This window comes from Drosophila gunungcola, chromosome 3R (assembly GCF_025200985.1).
Source record: "Drosophila gunungcola strain Sukarami chromosome 3R, Dgunungcola_SK_2, whole genome shotgun sequence".
Classification (NCBI taxonomy): domain Eukaryota; kingdom Metazoa; phylum Arthropoda; class Insecta; order Diptera; family Drosophilidae; genus Drosophila; species Drosophila gunungcola.
In genome coordinates this window covers 14,959,970-14,979,164 of record NC_069139.1, presented here as the reverse complement: position 1 = coordinate 14,979,164, position 19,195 = coordinate 14,959,970, and the positions used below count along the sequence as shown (strand labels likewise).

At 44.4% G+C, this 19,195-nt stretch overlaps 6 protein-coding genes across 7 annotated transcripts; 3 read left to right on the top strand and 3 right to left on the bottom strand.

Annotated features, from left to right (window-relative positions):
- The first annotated feature begins 261 nt into the window (after nucleotides 1-261).
- Nucleotides 262-1,218, top strand: LOC128251675 (rRNA methyltransferase 2, mitochondrial). Its single transcript, XM_052978765.1, has one exon. The coding sequence runs from the start codon at nucleotides 267-269 to the stop codon at nucleotides 1,104-1,106; it is 840 nt and encodes a 279-aa protein (XP_052834725.1). The 5' UTR covers nucleotides 262-266; the 3' UTR covers nucleotides 1,107-1,218.
- A 28-nt stretch (nucleotides 1,219-1,246) lies between these two features.
- Nucleotides 1,247-3,045, bottom strand: LOC128251672 (venom serine carboxypeptidase). Of its 2 annotated transcripts, none has more exons than XM_052978760.1 (2): nucleotides 2,888-3,045; nucleotides 1,247-2,811 (listed from the first exon to the last, which is right to left on the bottom strand). In XM_052978760.1, exon 2 carries the CDS (start codon nucleotides 2,788-2,790, stop codon nucleotides 1,342-1,344), a length of 1,449 nt encoding a protein of 482 aa, XP_052834720.1. In that variant the 5' UTR covers nucleotides 2,791-2,811; nucleotides 2,888-3,045; the 3' UTR covers nucleotides 1,247-1,341. The 2 variants fall into 2 exon arrangements, with proteins under 2 accessions (XP_052834720.1, XP_052834721.1); XM_052978761.1 differs by having other exon boundaries at nucleotides 2,880-3,013.
- Nucleotides 3,046-3,522: 477 nt separating this feature from the next.
- On the top strand, nucleotides 3,523-5,966 carry LOC128251676 (transmembrane protein 256 homolog). Its single transcript, XM_052978766.1, has 3 exons — nucleotides 3,523-3,781; nucleotides 3,855-4,163; nucleotides 5,701-5,966. Exons 1-3 carry the CDS (start codon nucleotides 3,689-3,691, stop codon nucleotides 5,842-5,844), a joined length of 546 nt encoding a protein of 181 aa, XP_052834726.1. The 5' UTR covers nucleotides 3,523-3,688; the 3' UTR covers nucleotides 5,845-5,966.
- A 188-nt stretch (nucleotides 5,967-6,154) lies between these two features.
- LOC128251668 (probable multidrug resistance-associated protein lethal(2)03659) lies at nucleotides 6,155-15,059 on the bottom strand. The gene is made up of 10 exons (XM_052978751.1): nucleotides 14,820-15,059; nucleotides 13,940-14,093; nucleotides 13,789-13,874; nucleotides 11,197-11,356; nucleotides 10,919-11,115; nucleotides 10,677-10,858; nucleotides 8,693-10,284; nucleotides 8,144-8,637; nucleotides 6,881-8,076; nucleotides 6,155-6,812 (listed from the first exon to the last, which is right to left on the bottom strand). Exons 2-10 carry the CDS (start codon nucleotides 14,014-14,016, stop codon nucleotides 6,774-6,776), a joined length of 4,023 nt encoding a protein of 1,340 aa, XP_052834711.1. The 5' UTR covers nucleotides 14,017-14,093; nucleotides 14,820-15,059; the 3' UTR covers nucleotides 6,155-6,773.
- Nucleotides 15,060-15,721: 662 nt separating this feature from the next.
- LOC128251674 (uncharacterized) lies at nucleotides 15,722-17,143 on the bottom strand. Its single transcript, XM_052978764.1, has 2 exons — nucleotides 16,959-17,143; nucleotides 15,722-16,895 (listed from the first exon to the last, which is right to left on the bottom strand). The coding sequence occupies exons 1-2, from the start codon at nucleotides 17,032-17,034 to the stop codon at nucleotides 15,901-15,903; spliced, it is 1,071 nt and encodes a 356-aa protein (XP_052834724.1). The 5' UTR covers nucleotides 17,035-17,143; the 3' UTR covers nucleotides 15,722-15,900.
- A 265-nt stretch (nucleotides 17,144-17,408) lies between these two features.
- LOC128251673 (short-chain specific acyl-CoA dehydrogenase, mitochondrial) lies at nucleotides 17,409-19,029 on the top strand. Its single transcript, XM_052978762.1, has 3 exons — nucleotides 17,409-17,582; nucleotides 17,671-17,880; nucleotides 17,940-19,029. The coding sequence occupies exons 1-3, from the start codon at nucleotides 17,549-17,551 to the stop codon at nucleotides 18,911-18,913; spliced, it is 1,218 nt and encodes a 405-aa protein (XP_052834722.1). The 5' UTR covers nucleotides 17,409-17,548; the 3' UTR covers nucleotides 18,914-19,029.
- Nucleotides 19,030-19,195: the final 166 nt, after the last annotated feature.

Below are 19,195 nucleotides of genomic sequence, written 5' to 3'. Positions count from 1 at the left end.
TACATAAATTCAAAATTAAGTTAAGTACATAACCGCTTGTTTATTTTTTAATTGATTCGACTGAAGGCTGCACACAACAACAACTTCGTTAGAGAAGAAACATCGGTGATATTTTGTTGTTAAACTTTTTTATTTTATTTCAAACATTGATGAAACGTTAATGTTTTGCACTAAGAGCATTGAAAACAAATATAGTTGAAAAAGGCCATAAGTGTCAGTGCTAACCAAAATAATAACTTATTTAAACTTACAATTACATTTTGGTTATGCTGCGGCTCCCGTGCGAACGGACTAGAACTCTGTGCCGGCTTAATTCGATTCCGATAGTCCAGCCTTCTTCGATAAATTACACAATGCGGGTTGTATTTACGGGAAATTCGGTTTTTAAACGCTTGCTGCACACGGAAATTGCCGGAAACTATGCCAAACAGCAGCCCCGCAACCTCAAGGGCCGGAGTAAGAGCTCCCAGGAGTGGCTCACCCGTCAGCTGGCCGATCCCTACGTGGAGAAGGCCCGCATGATGAACTATCGCTGCCGGAGCTCCTTCAAACTGTTGGAGATTGATGACAAATACGGAATCCTGCGTCCTGGGGACACGGTTTTAGACTGTGGAGCTGCACCTGGTAGCTGGACCCAAGTGGCCGTGGAGCGGACCAACGCAAACGGAAAGCAGGAGCGGTCGCCACTGGGAGCCGTCTTCAGCATCGACTTGTTGCACTTCCATGCAGTGCCTGGCGCCACAATCTTTGGGGGAATGGACTTTACCTCCTCCCTGGCGCAAAAGCGACTTAGGGAGTCATTGAAGGATAGAAAGGTCAACTGCGTGCTGTCAGACATGGCGCCCAACGCCACGGGAGTGAGGATGTTGGACCAGGAAAGCATCACGAACCTCTGCTACGAGGTGCTTCGCTTCGCACTGGCCATGTCCGCCCCGCAGGCCCATCTAGTGGTCAAGGTATGGGACAATGGCGATGTGCCCAAGCTGGAGCGTGATATGCTGAGGTTCTATGAGAAGGTGAAGCGAGTAAAGCCGCGCGCCAGTCGTGGAGATTCCTCCGAACATTTCCTAGTAGCCAGGAACTTCAAAGGAATAGCGGATAGTTAACTAAAAATAGTCGAATGCTAACTAAAGTAGTTAATAGCCGCTTGTTTTTGATTATGTTGTTAATTCTATAATTTATAAAGGATAAGATAAATAAAGGGGTATTTCATTTTAACTCAAATTTTACTAGCTCTCCTATATTAATTCAAAACACCCGATTTTTTCAATATAGTTAACATTATATATAAAGCTTTTTAAAAAAGACTAATTTTTAAAAACTGTTTTAAGTGTGCCGCTCCTAGTGCTTGTAGTGAGTAAGGTGATTGATCATCTCGTACAGCCACTTGGGCTGATCGTGGGGAGCCATGTGCCCGGCATTGCGCACCATGATCTCCACCAGATGTCCGGCGTGCTTCACATATCCGGCCACCTCGCCATCAATGCGCCAGATCTCACGGGGAGCCACCTTGTACTTGTCAGAGCCGGGGAACTTAAGGTTGTTGAGGTAATTGCGGGTCAGTGGGTAGGCCACAATGATGTCCAGCTGCCCGCTGTAGATGCAAACAGTATAGTGGGCCAGCAGTTCGGCTATCCACGGGGCCACGCTGTCCATGACATCCTTTTTCAAATGGAGTTCCACCTTGTTCTCCTTGTCCAGGTCGTGGAATGGCTTGTTGCCCACATGAATGGCCCGACGAGTGGCTCCCGCCTGCAAGAAATTACCCAAGATGCCGCCATCATCCTCATGCGTCTTCAAGTAGTTGTAGTACCAGTTGTAGCCCGTAAGGTTGCTAAACAGTGAACCATTGGTGAGATCCCCGTTGATCAGGGAATCGAAAACGTCGAAAGCGCATTCCATGTCATGCTTTTTGATGCAGGCGGCTCCTTTGGCCTCGGCATCGTGGAAGCTCTGCAGACCGTGCTCGTCAATCAAACCCAACTGATAGAGATAGTCGCCATACTTCAGCTGGTGTAGCGGATCCGAGAGGCCATTACCGATGGCCACGCCCTTGAGCGGCACATAGACGCGCGTCTCGATGGCGTTCTGCACCTTGTGAATGTGGTAGGCCAAGGCGGGCACATACTTTCCGGCATACGACTCGCCGGTTACCCAGAATCCGGAGGAGTTGCTCCACTCGAACAGCTCGTACAACTGCATCACAGCCTCGTGGAGATTGCGACCCACGTCCTGCTCGTTCTTGGCATATCCGGCATCATCGTCCGTGAAACTGAAGCCAGTGCCCACGGGATTGTCGATGTAGATGAGGTTGTGCGTCTTGCTCCAGGTGTAGTTTCGCTTTTGCGGCTTTCCGTGGCCGTCCAGCTCCAGGGGACCGTTCTCTGTAAACAAGCCGAACAAGGAGGAGGCACCTGGACCGCCCTGCAGCCATAGGACCACTGGCGCGTATTCCGGCTCCTGCTCGGCGGGGAAGTACCAGAAGAACATGTTGGAGTTGAAGCCGGGGTCCACGGTCAGGTAGCCGGAGTAGCTCTCAACTCCGTGGAACTGGGAGCCTGTGACGCGGGCAAGTTCCCGCACCTTCTGCTTGGACATCGAGGCGTTGTTGATCAGCGGCGTTAGGAACAAGGGCTCCCCGGGATCGACGCCATCCTCAAAGAACCGGAAGCGGGGATACGGATTGATGAAGCTCCGCTTATAGGGGCGTTCCCCCTGATCATCTACAGCTCCACATACGGAGACTAGAGCCGCGATAAATATAAATGCGCAATGAATTGCAGTTTTCATTGTTAGGCGGTGTTGCTTCGACTGAAAAAACGGACGAAATTGTCAGTGTTTGCTTTGTTTCGGCTTCCAATGGATGTTTACGCCCCGACCTACTCACCGATCGGCCGATAAGGGGTATTAATCAGTTCTTGCACTTTGCCTTTCTTCCTTTTTCGCAGAGCCGGCCAAAAACTTTCACACTGATTAGACAATTATTTTTCAGTGTAGCCGCAGCGGTCAAATGGCAGAGTTGCCGAGTTTTGCATTTATAACAGCTGTGATTTAAATAAATATTATTTTAACGTCAAAATTCTTAAATTTACTTAAAACAATGAGTATCAGTGCCAAAATTAAGATTAACCCTGCGATCCAAATAACATTTTCTATTAAAAACATATGTATGTTTATATATATATATATATCTATACTGTTTGTTCTTAATTAAATTAAAATGGTTCAAACGTGTTAAATTATTTGTTTCTATAACATTTTTCGCAAGCTTTAGGATCTTTAAAATTTAAAAATGTTTAAAGCTCACAAAATTCTTTAAAATAATAAGCGAATTAAAAACGGATTTCAAAGCTAAATAATTTTTAAAGTTGTGCATTTTAGGAATTCCCCTTACATTTTGTATTTACCGTTAAAATTCAAAATATTCGAATTTTTAATATAGATTTATATAATTGTATTCTTTTCCCAATTACAGTTCTACCCCAGTAAACTCTCAAATATATATCACAATATTGTTTAGGATCATATACGAAAATATTCTTGAACGAGTGCCAAGTCAGGTTGTTGGACAAACGATAAGAAACATCGATCCGGCAACGCCCGGGCTCTTGTGTCAAAATTGTAAGTTAGGTTGGCAGCACAGCAGCTGATTTTCCAGCGCCAAACAAAGTTTTAGGAGCAAAACACAATGTCAATCGCCGACACCATCGAATACGTGACCCTTGGCAATCCTGTCAGCAAAATGGTCGCCGCTTCCGCATCCGGATTGCTCCGCACCCTTGTAACTAGACGAATTTTCCCACGCTCCCTTCCGTGGCTGCTTACTAATTGTCCTTTTCTTCTCTGGACTGCAGGGACTGCGCCCGAAGAAGGTATCAGTGCAGGACACGAACATGGCAATGCATCCTGCCGCGCACAGCTACGTGCATCCGCACGGATCTCTCTACGGCTTGGCCGGCAGCCACTACCACTTTGTGCGGCTGGCCGGGATCGGCGGGGCGTCGGCTATCTTTATGGGCGCCTACTGCAAGTACGTCCTCAAGGACGTCAGCGATCCCAAGGAGCAGGTGGACTCGCAGGCCTTCGCCGACGTGGCCAATCGCATCCACTTTCTGCACTCCTTCGCCATGATGGCCATGCCACTTGCCCACTACCCCGTCCTCGTAAGTTTAATTCAGGGGAAACCCCATTAAATCATTCCAGTATGTTTTAGGGAGCTGTAATACCCGTGATTGCAACGGGTATAGGATCTGTTTAGATTCTGTCAGGATAATGAAGATTAGTACTCAATCTATATGTTTTAGCTATAAGTTAGTCTTTAAATTTTTGTATGCTTAAAGAGCATGATAATTTTTCTGCGTTTCATGCAGTTTTCTTGTGAAATAATGTAAAATGCAATCAAAAGACACTGATTAATAACTAAAAAAAAAAGACATCATACGAACTTTTACACCATCTACTGGGGTGTATTTCTTGATTTTTTTCGTGAGTTTAAGAACCGCAGGCCATAGAAATTTGGCATATTCTTAACCTTCGCAATTCAGAAAATGGTTTAAGAAGCTAAATATAAATTTACTAGCATAAAAGTAAAAAATTCAAATTTGTAATATTTTTAAACTTTTTGCCGAACCAAAAAAAAACCCAAAAAACACCTCCCAAATTCAATCTCGATCGTATTTGGTTTATTTGTAAAGCTTTTCTTTGCCGTGTTTTGTTGTTTACATAAACTCTGTGTAAAGTTAGATCTTTGAACGGAATTTATAACAACTCGCGTTACTCTCGAATCGAAACACCAACTGCGATACTCGTATAATTGACACTCTGCTTAGCTAGTCTAATGCGCTGATTGACTTTACAAAAATTGAACTATGAATGAACATTGATTTCGGCCAAGCGCCCAAGTTCTTTTTTCATTCTTTATATGGTATGCGAAATGTATATTGATGTTGTATATGAAATTTTTCAAAGCTAAAGCTAAATGTTCAACAACCACTAATTGCAGCTTACAAAGTAATTTTCAATACCACACACGATACATGTATAATTGCATTAATTCGGATAATTCATAGTTTTTTTGTGATATGAGCAGGTTCATAGCTGATATGGGTTCGGGGTCTTGGATAGGAATTTGTTAATTTACTTCAATATTACAATTGTATTTAAAAATGTACCAAAAGGCATAGATTCTCTCGTTTGTTTGCTGTTATTTTGTAATTGGTTTTTGTTGTTATCAGCCTTATTCGATAAGTAAAATGTGGAGCTTGCTCGCGCTCCCGTTTGTTCAGGTTAAAGCCAACAACTAAAGCTAACATCAAAATATGCACACAAAACATTTGCCTCCTTTGCTAACTTCTAATCTTACATTAAACTATGACTATGGGGCCTGTTCCGGGTTTTTGTTTATTGAAAATTTACAACTTTGGAAAGTAAATGCATTTTTAGATAAAGTGAATAAATGAATATGCTTACAGATTGCTCTCTTGCTTGTTAGTTATTTAGTTTGATTCCTGACTGTGGACATTTTATTCCTATAAATTCATTTTCTTGCCTCATGAACAATTTGCTAAGGTTAGTATCCTAAAATCGTTTAGTTAAAATAGTCGTTAGATTCGATTTGCATTCCGAAAATAGAGGAAATGGGAACAGGCCTAGACATGACTTTGACTACTTTGAGTTACATTGATATATTTTCTCCCGCAGACTGGAACATTGATGATTACGGGCACGATGCTCTTCAGCGGATGCATGTACTACCGTGCTTTGACTGGCGAAAAGCGGCTTCAGCCATACGCGACCGTCGGAGGATTCTGCCTGATGGCCGCGTGGCTGACGCTGGTCCTGTAGACTGATGTGCGGAAAGGAGGCTACTTATTTATATCTTATATAGCGCATACTGAACAGTTATGTAGTCGGAGAGGCAGCTAAAGCTATGCCACGTTTAACATATAACATCAGCTAAAAATGAATCTCGTGTCTGTTTCTCTAACTAGGACAGGCAGCAGTTTACAATACATATACTTAGTTTTAAAGTGAACTCTAGGAGGGCCTTGCAGCTAATGGAAGATACTTTTGAGTTAAATGCGTACAATTTCTTAGAGTATATAGCAGTTAGCCGAATGTATATCGCGAAAATGAAATAATCAAAATAAAAACGTGTTAACAAAAGAACCAACCGAGCAGTTACATTTATTGTATACCTGTACATTAATAAATTACTATAAAAACACACATATATTAATACTAGGCGTAACATTTCATAGAATTCTTTTTGTTTTTTTTCATCTTTTTTTTTGGGATTTTGTTTCTCTTTTTTTTGTTAAGGTTGTTATTGTCGTTTTACTGGAACACATAATACAAATGCAATGCGACCTTTTGAAGGCCAATGCACAAAGTTCAGCTAAAATTAATTATTGCACAATTTGCGTTTCATATCATTCTTTTTTTTTTTAAGGTATAAAAACATTTACTCCCTACGCTCGTCTAACATCAGCTTATTGTCTTGCTGTTTGATTTCTTATCAGTTTTCTAGTTTTATACACCTGACTAACAATTAATTTGATTTGTACACGTATTGTAAAAAATTCCTCAGCGGCGGCCGCTCAGTGTGGATGTCTGCCGGGGCCGCTGATGCTGTGCTATCCTAATAACTTCTGCTTGGAGGCCTCCGCAAAGAGGAAGGTCTTCTGAATGCCCGCATTGGCCGCCGGATGATTCGTAATTGGTTCCAGTATCTTAAGTATGTAGTCTTTAAAAGCCTTCGGCACGGCGAAATGTCAAGAATCCTTCTTGAGTCGCAGGTTGTCGTCATGGGCCTGTGGGGGATACGATTAAAATGATATTATATGGGAGAATGTTAATGGATCTTTAAAAGTTAACCCACCTTCTGTGCAACCTTCAGCAGGGCATCGAATGTCGAGTCTCCCGTCTGCTTCACCATGCTGTGGAACACCTTCTTCTCGCTGTTTGTGAGTAACTCGAACGGCGAGCCGAACTCCACCGCTTTTCCAGCATCCATGACCAGCACCTTGTCCGAATCCATCACGGTGTGCAGACGATGCGCGATCGTGAGCACCGTGCAATCCTTGAATTTGTTCCTAATTGTCGTCTGGATGAGGGCATCCGTTTGCGGGTCCACGTTGGCCGTGGCCTCGTCCATCACAAGGATGCGATTCTCGCGGAGAATGGCCCTGGCTAAGCACACCAGCTGGCGCTGGCCCACGCTGAAGTTGGTGCCACCCTCGGAAATCTTGCTCTGCAATCCGCTGGGAAGATCGGCCACCACATGCTTGAGCTTCACCTCCTCCAGGGATTCCCATAGCTTGGCGTCGTTAAACTCGTCGAAGGGATCCAGATTGTAGCGCATTGTGCCGGAGAAGAGTACCGGCTCCTGGGGAATAATGGAGATCTTGCTGCGAAGATCATGCAGTCCCAATTCGTTGGTGTCGCGGCTATCGATCAGGATGGCGCCCTCGTTGTAGGACAGCCGGAATAGGGCGTTGATCAGCGAGGATTTGCCGGCACCAGTGCGTCCCACAATGCCCACCTTCTCGCATCCCTGGATGGCAATGTTCAGGGATCGGAGCACATAGTCGGCTGCCTTGTCGGGGAAGTACTTCAGAGACAGGTCGTCGAACACGATCTTTCCATCCTCTGGCCAATCCTTTGGCGGCTTCTTGTTTGGCTTAGACTCGAAGTCACCCTCCGGCTCCAGATCCTCATACTCCACCACTCGCTCCACAGCCGTCATTGTGTTCTCCAGCTCTGCCGACTGCCGCATGCCCCACTGGACCATTCCGGTCATGCCCATGGCCTGGGTGATGGCCAGACCCACATCGCCTCCGTTTTCCGGGGAGAACAGGAAAAAGCTCAGTGTGATAACGGCGATATAGACGACACATACACAGTCCAGCCAATATCCAAAGGCGCGACTCGTGGCAAGGAACATATAGTAGCCTGAACTGTGCATATCCTGGTAGTTGTCGAACTCGGCAATTAGCTCCTTCTGCGCTCCAAACGCACGGATGGTGGGCAGGCCATTCAGGGAAGCACTCAAGTGGGAGTAAATCGGTGATCGGGCTGTGGGAATGGAATACCAGCATTATATATAGGGTTTTTTTGGGGTGGATTTCCCAAGTATACTTACTGACAGCTTCGAGTCGCTTCACATCTCGGGAGGTGTTCAGATAGAAGGAGCGTAGGATGTAGAAGATGATCACCAGGAAAACCGTGGCCAGGATGTACCAAACGTTTACAATACACAGGACCACTATGATGCCGACAATGGCGAGAAAGATTTGCATCACGTCCATCATCACGGAGGGAAGGATCTCGTCCACCTGACCCAAATCCTTGGAGAAGCGGTTGAGGATGCGGCCGGAGGGGTTCGTGTTGAAGAAGTGCATCGCCGCCCGGGTCACTCCTTGGAACATGGTGTTGTGCAGCGTCGTGGAGCTGCGCATGGCCAGGTAGAAGAAGAGCATGCTCCGCACCAGCGAGAAGATGATCACGGAGACGTTGATGCCGGTGAAGTAGTAGATGTCTACGGGGTCAGTGTCCGCATTGATGCGCGTTTCGGGGAAGGCGCGCCGCAATCGGGCCATAAAAGTGTCACGTTCGGCTTCACCGTTTTTGTTCACCCTGAAATATACAAAATTTAATAGGTAACGAAAGCTAGGAAGGGTCATTGACTTACCAGTAGGACAGGAAGATATCGCCACCAGAAGCCAGCACCTGGGCACCGATGCAGAAGAAGGCGAACACGATAAACAGTCCGTAGCCATTCGCTCCAAAGTACTTCTTGTAGAGCTTCATGCCCACGGTTCCCTCCACGCGTGCCTCCTGCGTCTGCATGGGCGACTCCGCGGCCAAGGACTCGGCGGTGGACTCCATGGAGGAGATGCTGCCGTGTCGGTCGCGCAGCTTGCTGTTCTGCCGTGAGAGGCTCTTCTTGTCGGCAGCATCGCCCGCGCCCTCGTCCTTCTTGCTGGGATCCGTCAGCATCTGGGCAAAGTCCAGGCCGCTCTTGGCCATGGACTCGTAGGTGCCCATTGCGCTGATCTTGCCCTTGTCCATGATCACAATGACGTCGGCCTGCTCCAGGAACTGCAGTTGATGGGTCACCAGCAGAACGATCTCCTCCCGCAGGAAGCCCCGCATGCACTGGTCGAACAGATGGCGTCCCACATGGGTGTCCACAGCACTGAGCGGATCGTCGAGCAGATAGATGTCGGCCTTCCGGTAAACAGCCCGGGCCAAGCTGATGCGCGCCTTTTGTCCGCCGGAGAGAGAGGCTCCCCTCTCGCCAACAATCGTCTTGTCCGAGTACGGCAGCAGCTCGAAGTCCCGCTCCAGGGCGCACTTCTTGACCACCGTGCGATACCGATGCTTGTCCATGGGCAGTCCGAAGAGAATGTTTTGGCGCACGGTGCCGGTGAAGAGCCACGGCTCCTGGGAGGCGTACGACAGGGTACCGTTGACCTTCACCGAACCCGAATCCGGATTCAGTTCACCCAGCACAGCCTGAATCAAGCTGGATTTGCCGGAGCCCACTGGTCCAATGACCGCCACCAGTTGGCGGGGCTTGAATTTCAGGGAGATGTTGTCCAGCGTGTTGTCCGTGCTCTTCTGATCCCACTTGGCCTTCAGTTTGCTGATGATGATGCCATGCTCCGCCTCGCTGCTGCGCCGACTGTTGGGCTTCAGGACACCAGTGGTCTGGGCCACAGCGGGCTCAGATATCAGACCCGCCTTGCCCAGCTTCTGCTCGTCCAGATCATCCGACTTGTCGCGCACCTTCGTCTCCTCGTGCAGCATGAAAGTCTGGATACGGCGGATCGAGACCAAGAGCTCGGCAAACTGGGAGATGCCCATGGGGAAGTAGACGGTCATGGTGTTCCGGAGAATATTATAGTAGGCGGTTATCACAAAGGCCTTTTCAGCTGTCAGAAGCTTGCCAAGCAGCACAAATCCCACCAAGCTCACAAACACCGATATCCGCGTCGCGAACATGATGAAACTTTGCAGTGTGCCTCGGATGTAGTTCACATTGCGGATGGCGTTCATCTCCTTGGTGCGCACATAGTTGATCATCTTGCTGAAGGGGATCTCCCATGCGTACATCTTGATCACTTGGATTCCCGAGATGATCTCGTTCATCATGCGCACACGTTCATCCGTCCGCAGAGCCGTCTTCAATCGCAGCACCGATGTCTTCTTGCCCAGATAAGCTTGCAGGGGTATAAACATCAACATCACGGCCACGCCGAAGAAGGCGGAGATACCAATCTGTGGAAGAAAAGGGGCATTACTAGATTATTATTTTTCTAAAGAGAACTGTTATTATTTATAAGCTTTTAAGATACTCCAACCTAAAATTTATACAAATTCTATACCTACGTCTTGATAGCATATAATTAATATTTCCACAATCTGAACTTTTATAACTTACTCAAAAGTCTTATTAACAATAGTTCAAAACTGAGTTCTATAAACAATTATTCGTTGAATTGGTCTATCTTAAGTGCTTTCAAGTGATTTAACTCAAGTGGCTGATGTAATCATGATTTATGCATATAAAAAAATAAGGTGATATATTATACATTTAAATCAAAATAAACAAGTAACTTCTCTGTTTAATATATACTTCTTAATGTACATAAATATTCCAGATTACCTACCTCTCTGTACATAAGATATGTGATAATGCCAATTTCCACGGGACCCAGCCATAAATAATTCATGTGAATGACGGACACATCCAGCCGGCCCACATCGTTCGAGATGAGATTGACCACCTGACCAATGGTGGTATCGCCCAGCGCCACTCGACTCAGGCGCAGCGACTTCCGATATATCATGCCTGCGGGGCGATCATTATTCATGTGTCACAAAGGGAGCACCTCCGAGGCCCCTAACTTACTTGTCATGGCTATTCTGGCCTTCATGCCGACGTGGAACATGCCCAGCATGTAGGGATGCATGAGGAGCACGTTGAAGGCGCTCGTCAAGATCACGCCCAGGGCGTAGAGGTATGCCTTTATCTGGTTATCGCCTTCCTGGTTGCTCGAGTCCGCATAGTAGGCCACCAGACCGCCCAGGAACAGCGGCTGGGTAACTCTGAAAGTGGTTAGGGCATTGAGATGGGTTATAAATCAGCCAGATGGGCGGGGCTCCGAAGCTCAAGCTGAGGTAGCTTACCGAAAACCGATCTCCAAGATGAAGAGCACCAGGCCTAGACCTGCCAGGCGCCAGCCAAACACGTGCATCGAGGCCTTCAGCAGGCTGGGGGTCTTCTTCTTTTTGCGCTTCTTCTCGACCTCCTTCTCCCACGCCTCGCTCAGCTTGGTGCCCAGGTGATCTGGAGAGTATAGGAACTCAGATTGGGATTGAGATATCAACAAGGGGCACCCAGCCCCAGCCACAGATCCAGCCCATGTGTAGATAATAAATTGCGGCTGACGGAACAACAAGGCTGGTTGGCATGTAATTGGCAGATGATACTGCAGTGTTTAAAGATGCTACAAAAATAAACACCTGAGCTCTATTTCTGTTCTTGCATTAATAAGAAACTATCCTTTTTTGTATAACGTAAAAACTTTAAGTTGATTTAGAGAATGTGTTTTGAATATGCAACATTCGAAATCATAAAAATTTCTAAAAAAAAAATTGCACTTTTTGATTATACAAAATAAATACAGTGGGATATATGGATGTAAGTCTTACCAGTAGAAAAACCAAAAATAGATTTATTTACTCTTTATTGTTTGTACTCGCACTCCGGATATATATAAATTCCTAAGTGGGAAAGCAATCAATGGGTCTGTTTCATTTCGGAGCTTATCATAATTTAAATCGGCCTATCATTGTATAAACCCTTCAAATTGTCAAGTTGGGACAATCCGAGAGATAAAATACAGATTATGTATGACAGTTTTGTCGTAAAAGTCGATAAATAATGTTATTCCTTCTTTGGAGAAAGTAATATACATTTATTTAAAGTTAATGAAATTTAACAACTTTGTTGCAGTTAATAAAGTACGACTAAATTGTACAGGCTCTGATCGGATTGTTCTGAATAGTCTAATTAAACTTGTGAAGTATTTTTAAAAAATGCAAGCACTTAAGGCAACTAATCAATATATAATCAATTGAGGATTATTATGAAGTATGTCATGTCCGGAAAAAAGCTAGTCTGATTATGGATTGTTAAGCTACAGTATCTGATGGTTATAGTGAGTAGCAGTGTTGCTACCATTGCGACCGTAGCCGTGGGCAATAAATCCAGTAAATTGTCATATCTTGTGATTTGGTTTAATAATAAATTATGGCTGGCAACACAAGCAAACACAAATCCTGGTCAGCTGCCAGCTGCATTGCCACCAATCGATCTTATCGACCGCGAGATTCCACAACTCAATAGCACTCCATATGGGGATTCCGACTTCGGCACTTCCGCAAGGCTTATATCAGCCTTCAAGGGTCTTAGATTGCTAACCGATTAGCAAGTAAAACAAAAGCTCGACATTTGATATTGTTTGCATATGTTCTTATTTACCCAGATATGCGGCATTATTGTTCTATTATTGTTGTTGGCATTGCATAATTTCCATGGCACGATCCACTCGATATAGTATCTCTACGGGCCCATTTATTATAAGTAAGTAAATAAGCCTGAGTGGCTAATTGCGTATACAATATCGGGGGTGTTGAAAAAGTGTTATCAAATATTTTGGGCAGTAAATTCAATTAATTGTGGCTAGCGGACGTTGTCAAAGATATCAAATTTGTCACTTTTCGGGGCACTTCCAAAGTTTTGAAGAAGGAAATCAAAGGTCTTAATGTGCCGGATTGGATACCGCTATCTGTGGCCATCGTATAATTCAATAAGAATGGGTGATGGTGCAGAATGTGTGTATCCAAGGCCTATCTTATCATCCGGATTAGGACCGGCTATAGTTCCGCTAAGCGATCTCAATGAAAAGTATGTACATATATATGGCGCAAATAGCAATAAACCAGACGTGATATGCACGAAAATCTAATCGCAACTTCCTCTTTAGAGAAGAGCCCTTCAATGCTCGCTGATCCTTTGAACTAGCGGAAAACCCGAAAACCTTTACAGCCACAAAAAGTGGGCGCATGCTAAGCCCTATCTAATCGCAATCGTCGGGTGCCTTGAAGTGTCTCCCCAGCACTTCATTTGGGTAGTGTCAGAATAGTACAGATAGTGCACTAAATATGCGGTTTAGTCCATTATATAAACTGTATACTACAGCTGGAAAAACAAGGAACCGTTCGAGCCGCGTCGGTTATCAGGGATTTCACCCGCGACTTATGTCCATCTTGAGGAAGCACTTCATAACTGGGCAAAGGGCATTGAAATCGAAACTCGAATGATCATTGCACCTTAGAAATGAAGAGTGCATGGTAAGAAGTACTTTTACTAGGTGACTAATAAATGGTATATTCACCTGGAAAATCCAATCACAATCTAATGGAATATATGACCACATGACGTCACGTATGGCTTAATCTGGCATACGTGCTGATAAGAAATTCTTCTCTCATTCAAAACTCCTTGGGAACAAAGCAACTTATCAGTATCCCTTGGTGATTTCCATTATTTCAATTAAATTGATTATCGACTGGTCCCCAGATATAGCCATAAATTATCTTGGGCCGAATCCAAGCGAATTTATTATGCAAGACACGAGGGCAGGTCTTTTTTGGTGCTTTCGCACTAAGAGGCTATCACTTAGAGATTTTCGACCAAACTCCTCTAAAACTCACCTGATTTGTGCTCCTGTAAGGCCCGGTACAAATCATTTTCGTCAAGGGTCTTTTTGCGGCCCTTAAAGAATGTGGGCATGGCAAAGCTAGGGGGAAAAAAGAGTTTCGTAGCCAAGGACCAAAGGGAAGTCACGTATTTACAGAAACTTACCAGAACATCAAGGATGAGAAGATGTTCGACGTCTCGCGCGGATTCTCCGGCAGTTCATCGGCTTTCATTGACTGCATTTTGGTCGTTTTCTAATTCTACAATTTCCCAAACTTGAGGTTCCAGGTCATTGGTCGGGGGTGTATCTCAGGTGCCGCTGTAATATAACTACATGAGTTTAAAAACATCGTACATTGTTCCTATTTCAATAGGTTCCCACTTAAAGTGCCTAATCTAAAGATTGTGAACGCATGATGATGACGCTCTTTTTCGTTCTTTTATTATTTCACCTATTTTTATTAGCGGTTTGTTTTCGTTTGAGGCGATAAATACGAGGTGGTTATCATGGCCTATATATTTTGTTTAAATCAAATTGATGCACACAAATTTTCATTGAGATATAATGAATATATTTTCTTGTTGTTTAGACTTTGAATATAAAATCAAAATTCACTTTTATACTCAAATTTATTTCGGATAAAAATTAATGTAAGTCTAAGATATTCATTAGCCTTAACTTTTTAGTTACTTATCTTTAAGTAGACATACTAAATATACAATTTCCAAATGTTTTTATTAATAAAATTATTTAAGCAATTTTTATGTTTAATGCATAATTTAAGGTACATTTTCGATCTATCCTATTATTTGTATATTTATTTTTAAATTAGGCAAAGTAATTCCATTAATAACATAATACACTTTTTTGCTAAAAATTGTATTTTTTTTTGCCGGATATTTATTTGGATTTGGATTTCCTTGCTTAGATCACTTTTTTAACCGTTTTTTACAAGTTTCAGTAACCGAAATGTACTAGTAATCACTTGGTTTTCACTCGCGGCACAGCTTAGTAATGGGAAAGTCCTGCAGGTCGAAGACTCACGGTACTTTTCCACCTGGTAGATCGGATCCGGTGGCAGCTTCTCGTTTAAACTTAATGGCGCTTGCCATGAATGAACGGCTCTTTTATAGGCGTCCCAAGAATGAACTCGCACCCACACCAGTGCACACCGTATTATCAAGAGATCGTCGGAGAGTGAGAGAGGGTTTGTTGGCGATAAGAACGATGCTTTCACCCACACACCCAAAATCGGGAGAGCAGCTCTCACCGCTCTCCTCTCTGGTTTATTGTTGCTCCGGCAATTCGGATTTGTTTATATTTGCACTTGCATTTCGTTTTTACCTCTCTTTCGCGGGCGCAGCAGGCGGTGGATGCGGAAAATGGCGTGCAAAGGAAACCGAAAAAACTCCAAAAGTGGGGGCAAATCAATAGGACAACAAACGGGACCTCCTATTGCTGGGCTCTTCTTGGTGCTGGTGAAAGTGCTTTCTCTCGCCCACAGGACACTTGAAAATAATAGTACGCTGTTCTATTTTTTTGTGTGCTGAATTTACAAAATTGTGCAGTGAAAAACAAAAAACGTTAAACAAGTTCCAGTGCGTGCGCGTCGAATCTGCGCAGAGATGAAAAGCGGGCTGTCAAAACCAGAACGGAAAACTGGCAGATGCACAGTCGCTCACGGAAGTATTCGTGCTAGCGCAGGTTTATCATGCCCACTTTCGTAAATGCTCCTGCTTTAAAAATAAAAAAAAAATGTATACATCTAAAAAATCTTAAATGTCAAATTAATTCTTTTTGTACCGCATGCTTAGTTTTAAGTAAGTGTCCACAGTTAGTTTCCATTTAGTTTTGGAAAAGATAAAAGTACCCTGTATGCACATACAAAAGAAACGTTTCTATTCATGGCCGGCGCTAATGACATTTAAGACAATGTATATTGATTTGAACCACTATAAATACATTTTGGACAATCCTTGTTTCTGATTTTGTTTTAAGAATGCTTAAACAACGTATCATTTGGTATTCCACCCCTAGAAATGTTTTACTCAGTGAATAATAATGAACTTACAAATGTATTAACTTATCAAAAAGAGCCGTTTAAATATGTAAAGTATTCTTTGATCTAATCATTGTTCAAAGTTATAAAACAGCAGTTCTCCTCAGGACTGTCTTCGGTGGGCAGGTACACGATCTCCTCGTAAACATTCTCTTCTACAAGTGCATGTTCTATCATTTCGAAGCCGTGAGCTGTTTGAACCTCTCCATCGATCTCATCAAGGTCGTCAAACTCATGCACTCGATTTCTCTCCTCCAAGGCATCAGCCTCCTCCAAGCCATTAATCTCCCCTATGTCATCAATTTCCTCTAGGCCATTATCCACCTCGAATTCATCTATTTGCTCCAAGCCATCTTTCTGCTCCAGATTGTCAATCTCAGCCTGCATTTTGGCCAGATGCCTCGACGACTGCAGATGGCGAACGAAGCAGAATCTCCTGGCTGTCTTGTACTGACAGGGCGCGCACTCCAAAGTGTTGCTGATTTCGTGGAAGCCTTCCCTGTGGATTTCATATTCGTCCTCTGTATCCGCAAACTCCTCCGCCTGAGGCACATACTCCATGAACTCGTTTGCTTCCAGCTGATTTTCCCTGTGCTCCACGGTGTTTTTTTGCCTTTCTAGGCAAGATTTTTCTGTGGTGTTGTAATCATAGGTGTACAGGATGGCATCCGTGTTCTGAAACATGTCCACTGGCTCGTCCACTCTTTTCCTACGTTTCATGGGGCTTTCCGCCTTATCAGCCTTGTCCATTAGCTTTTCGCATTCATCTAGTTCTTTTCGGATGTGGCGCCTCGATTCCTTGTGCCGCACGTAGCTGAATCTTTTGGCCGTGGTGTAGTCACAGAGTGCACACGAGAACAGAGAAGGCTCGAGCAAGTCGTCGGAATCGGAATCCTCGGATCCAAACTTCTCCAGCACGTGTTTCTGTGTGCGCTTGTGGCGCTTCAGGTCCCTCCTTCTGTTTGTCGCATAGTTGCAGCCGTTAATGTTGCAGATCAGTCGCTTTATTTGCGCCTGCTTGGGATTATCCTGATTCTCAGGCGGAGGTTTGATGTCCAAAACTAAAAAGCGGACAATGATTTGTATGTTTTGACAATCGGCTTTGGAATTCCATTGGTACCCACATTCCATTTCATCCTGGTACATAAAGCCGAGGGCCTCTATCGTCAGGGTTTCGGTGGCCTCGTATGGCTGCGACATTTTTGGATCTTTGGTAACAGGTTTTAAGTAATTAAAAGAATAACAAATCAACAATTGTTGATGGTGCTACCAAGATGTCTAAGCTTGAAAATGCGCATTAGAGAGGCCATAGGGGGGTATCAATTAGGGATCTAGTATTTTTAAGGAGATTTGTATGCTGGTATTGAGTTTTTTTTCTGTACGTTCTACAATTGTATTTTTTTTTATTTTAAGAAATTTTAATATAGTTTTTTCAAATTTAAAAAATAAATAAATACTTATAGGCTGCAATTATTTTAAAGTTATTTTGGTGTCGTACTTTGAAAATAAATAAATACACCTAAACAAGAGGCACCCTGTAAAACCACTTGTTACATACAGACATACAAAACAAAGCCGGTGCCTGCCTCTGGCCACACTGTTCAATATTAATTTATTTTTAATAGTCGACACTTTTCTTAAAACCGTATAACATCCTATTTTTTATGCAATATATATTGCTCTATATTTTATAAATAAACAATCCCACGTCACAATGCAGTCCGCACTCACCCGCTCGTTAAATATTGGTACGGCAAAGCAGCCGGTGGACTTTGAGCCCCACAACCATCAAATGTATTCTATATGCAAGATTATTAACCCGATAATTATATTCAGCCCGTAGATCTTTAAATGTACGACAGATTGCCTCATTGTCGGCCCTTTCGGAGACTCACCAGATGCTGCAGAAGTCCTGCCGGGATTTCGCCAACAATGAGCTGAGTGGAAATGCGGCCAAGTTCGACCGGGAGCACCTGTATCCGGAAAAACAGATCCGACAGATGGGCGAACTTGGCGTAATGGCAGTGGCAATTCCCGAGGAGTTGGGTAATTTATGCCAATCCCGATGCAAACCCCACTTTTACCTATAATGTTTTGCTCAACAGGTGGAACCGGCCTTGACTATGTGGCCTACGCTATTGCCATGGAGGAAATCTCTCGGGGATGTGCCTCCGCTGGAGTCATAATGTCGGTGAACAACTCTCTCTATCTGGGACCTCTTCTCTCCTTCGGAAACGATGCCCAGAAGGCGGCCTACATCACTCCCTTTACAACCGGCGAGCGTGTGGGTTGCTTTGCCCTATCTGAACCAGGCAATGGATCCGATGCTGGGGCTGCTTCAACAATAGCCACAGAAAAGGGCGATCACTTTGTCCTAAATGGCACCAAGGCCTGGATCACCAACGCCTTTGAGGCGGAGGCAGCCATCGTGTTTGCCACCACCAACAAGCAGCTGAAGCACAAGGGCATATCCGCCTTCATTGTGCCCAAGGGCACCAAAGGCTTCTCGCTGGGCAAGAAGGAGGACAAGCTGGGCATCCGGGGATCCTCGACCTGCCAGCTGATTTTCGAAGACTGCGCGGTGCCCAAGGAGAACATGCTGGGCGCACCGGGTTCGGGATTCAAGATTGCCATGCAAACATTGGACGCCGGACGGATAGGAATCGCCGGCCAGGCACTGGGTATTGGCCAAGCTGCCCTGGAACTGGCCGTCGACTATGCCCAGAAGCGCCAGGCTTTTGGCAAGCCCATAGCCAAACTGCAGTCCATCCAGCAGAAGATCGCGGATATGTCGCTAGCCATGGAATCGGCACGTCTGCTCACCTGGCGCGCCGCCTGGCTGAAGGACAACAAGCAGCCGTACACCAAGGAGGCCGCAATGGCCAAACTGGCTGCGTCCGAGGCGGCCACCATGTGCTCCCATCAGTGCATCCAGATCCTGGGAGGAATGGGTTATGTGACGGACATGGCGGCCGAGCGTCATTATAGGGACGCCCGCATCACCGAGATCTACGAAGGCACCTCCGAAATCCAACGACTGGTCATCGCGGGGTCTATACTTAAGGAATATGCTAGTTAAATTTCAAAGTTTTCACCTAAAATTAAGCAAAATGTTTATTCAATTTATAGAAACCCTTTCGATAAATTTGTGAAAATAATAATTAAAAGTTAAAATTACAGTCTATAATAAAATTATTTTCTGGATTAGGTTTTTGAATGCGACAGTTTTGTTAACGAATTTAATTTATTTTTTTATTAAATATATAAATATGAACGTAACAAGTGCCAATGTAAGTTTAATATACACTTAGGCACTTGCCACATTCAATAAATTTAGAAAAATGGTTTTTAAACTATGTTT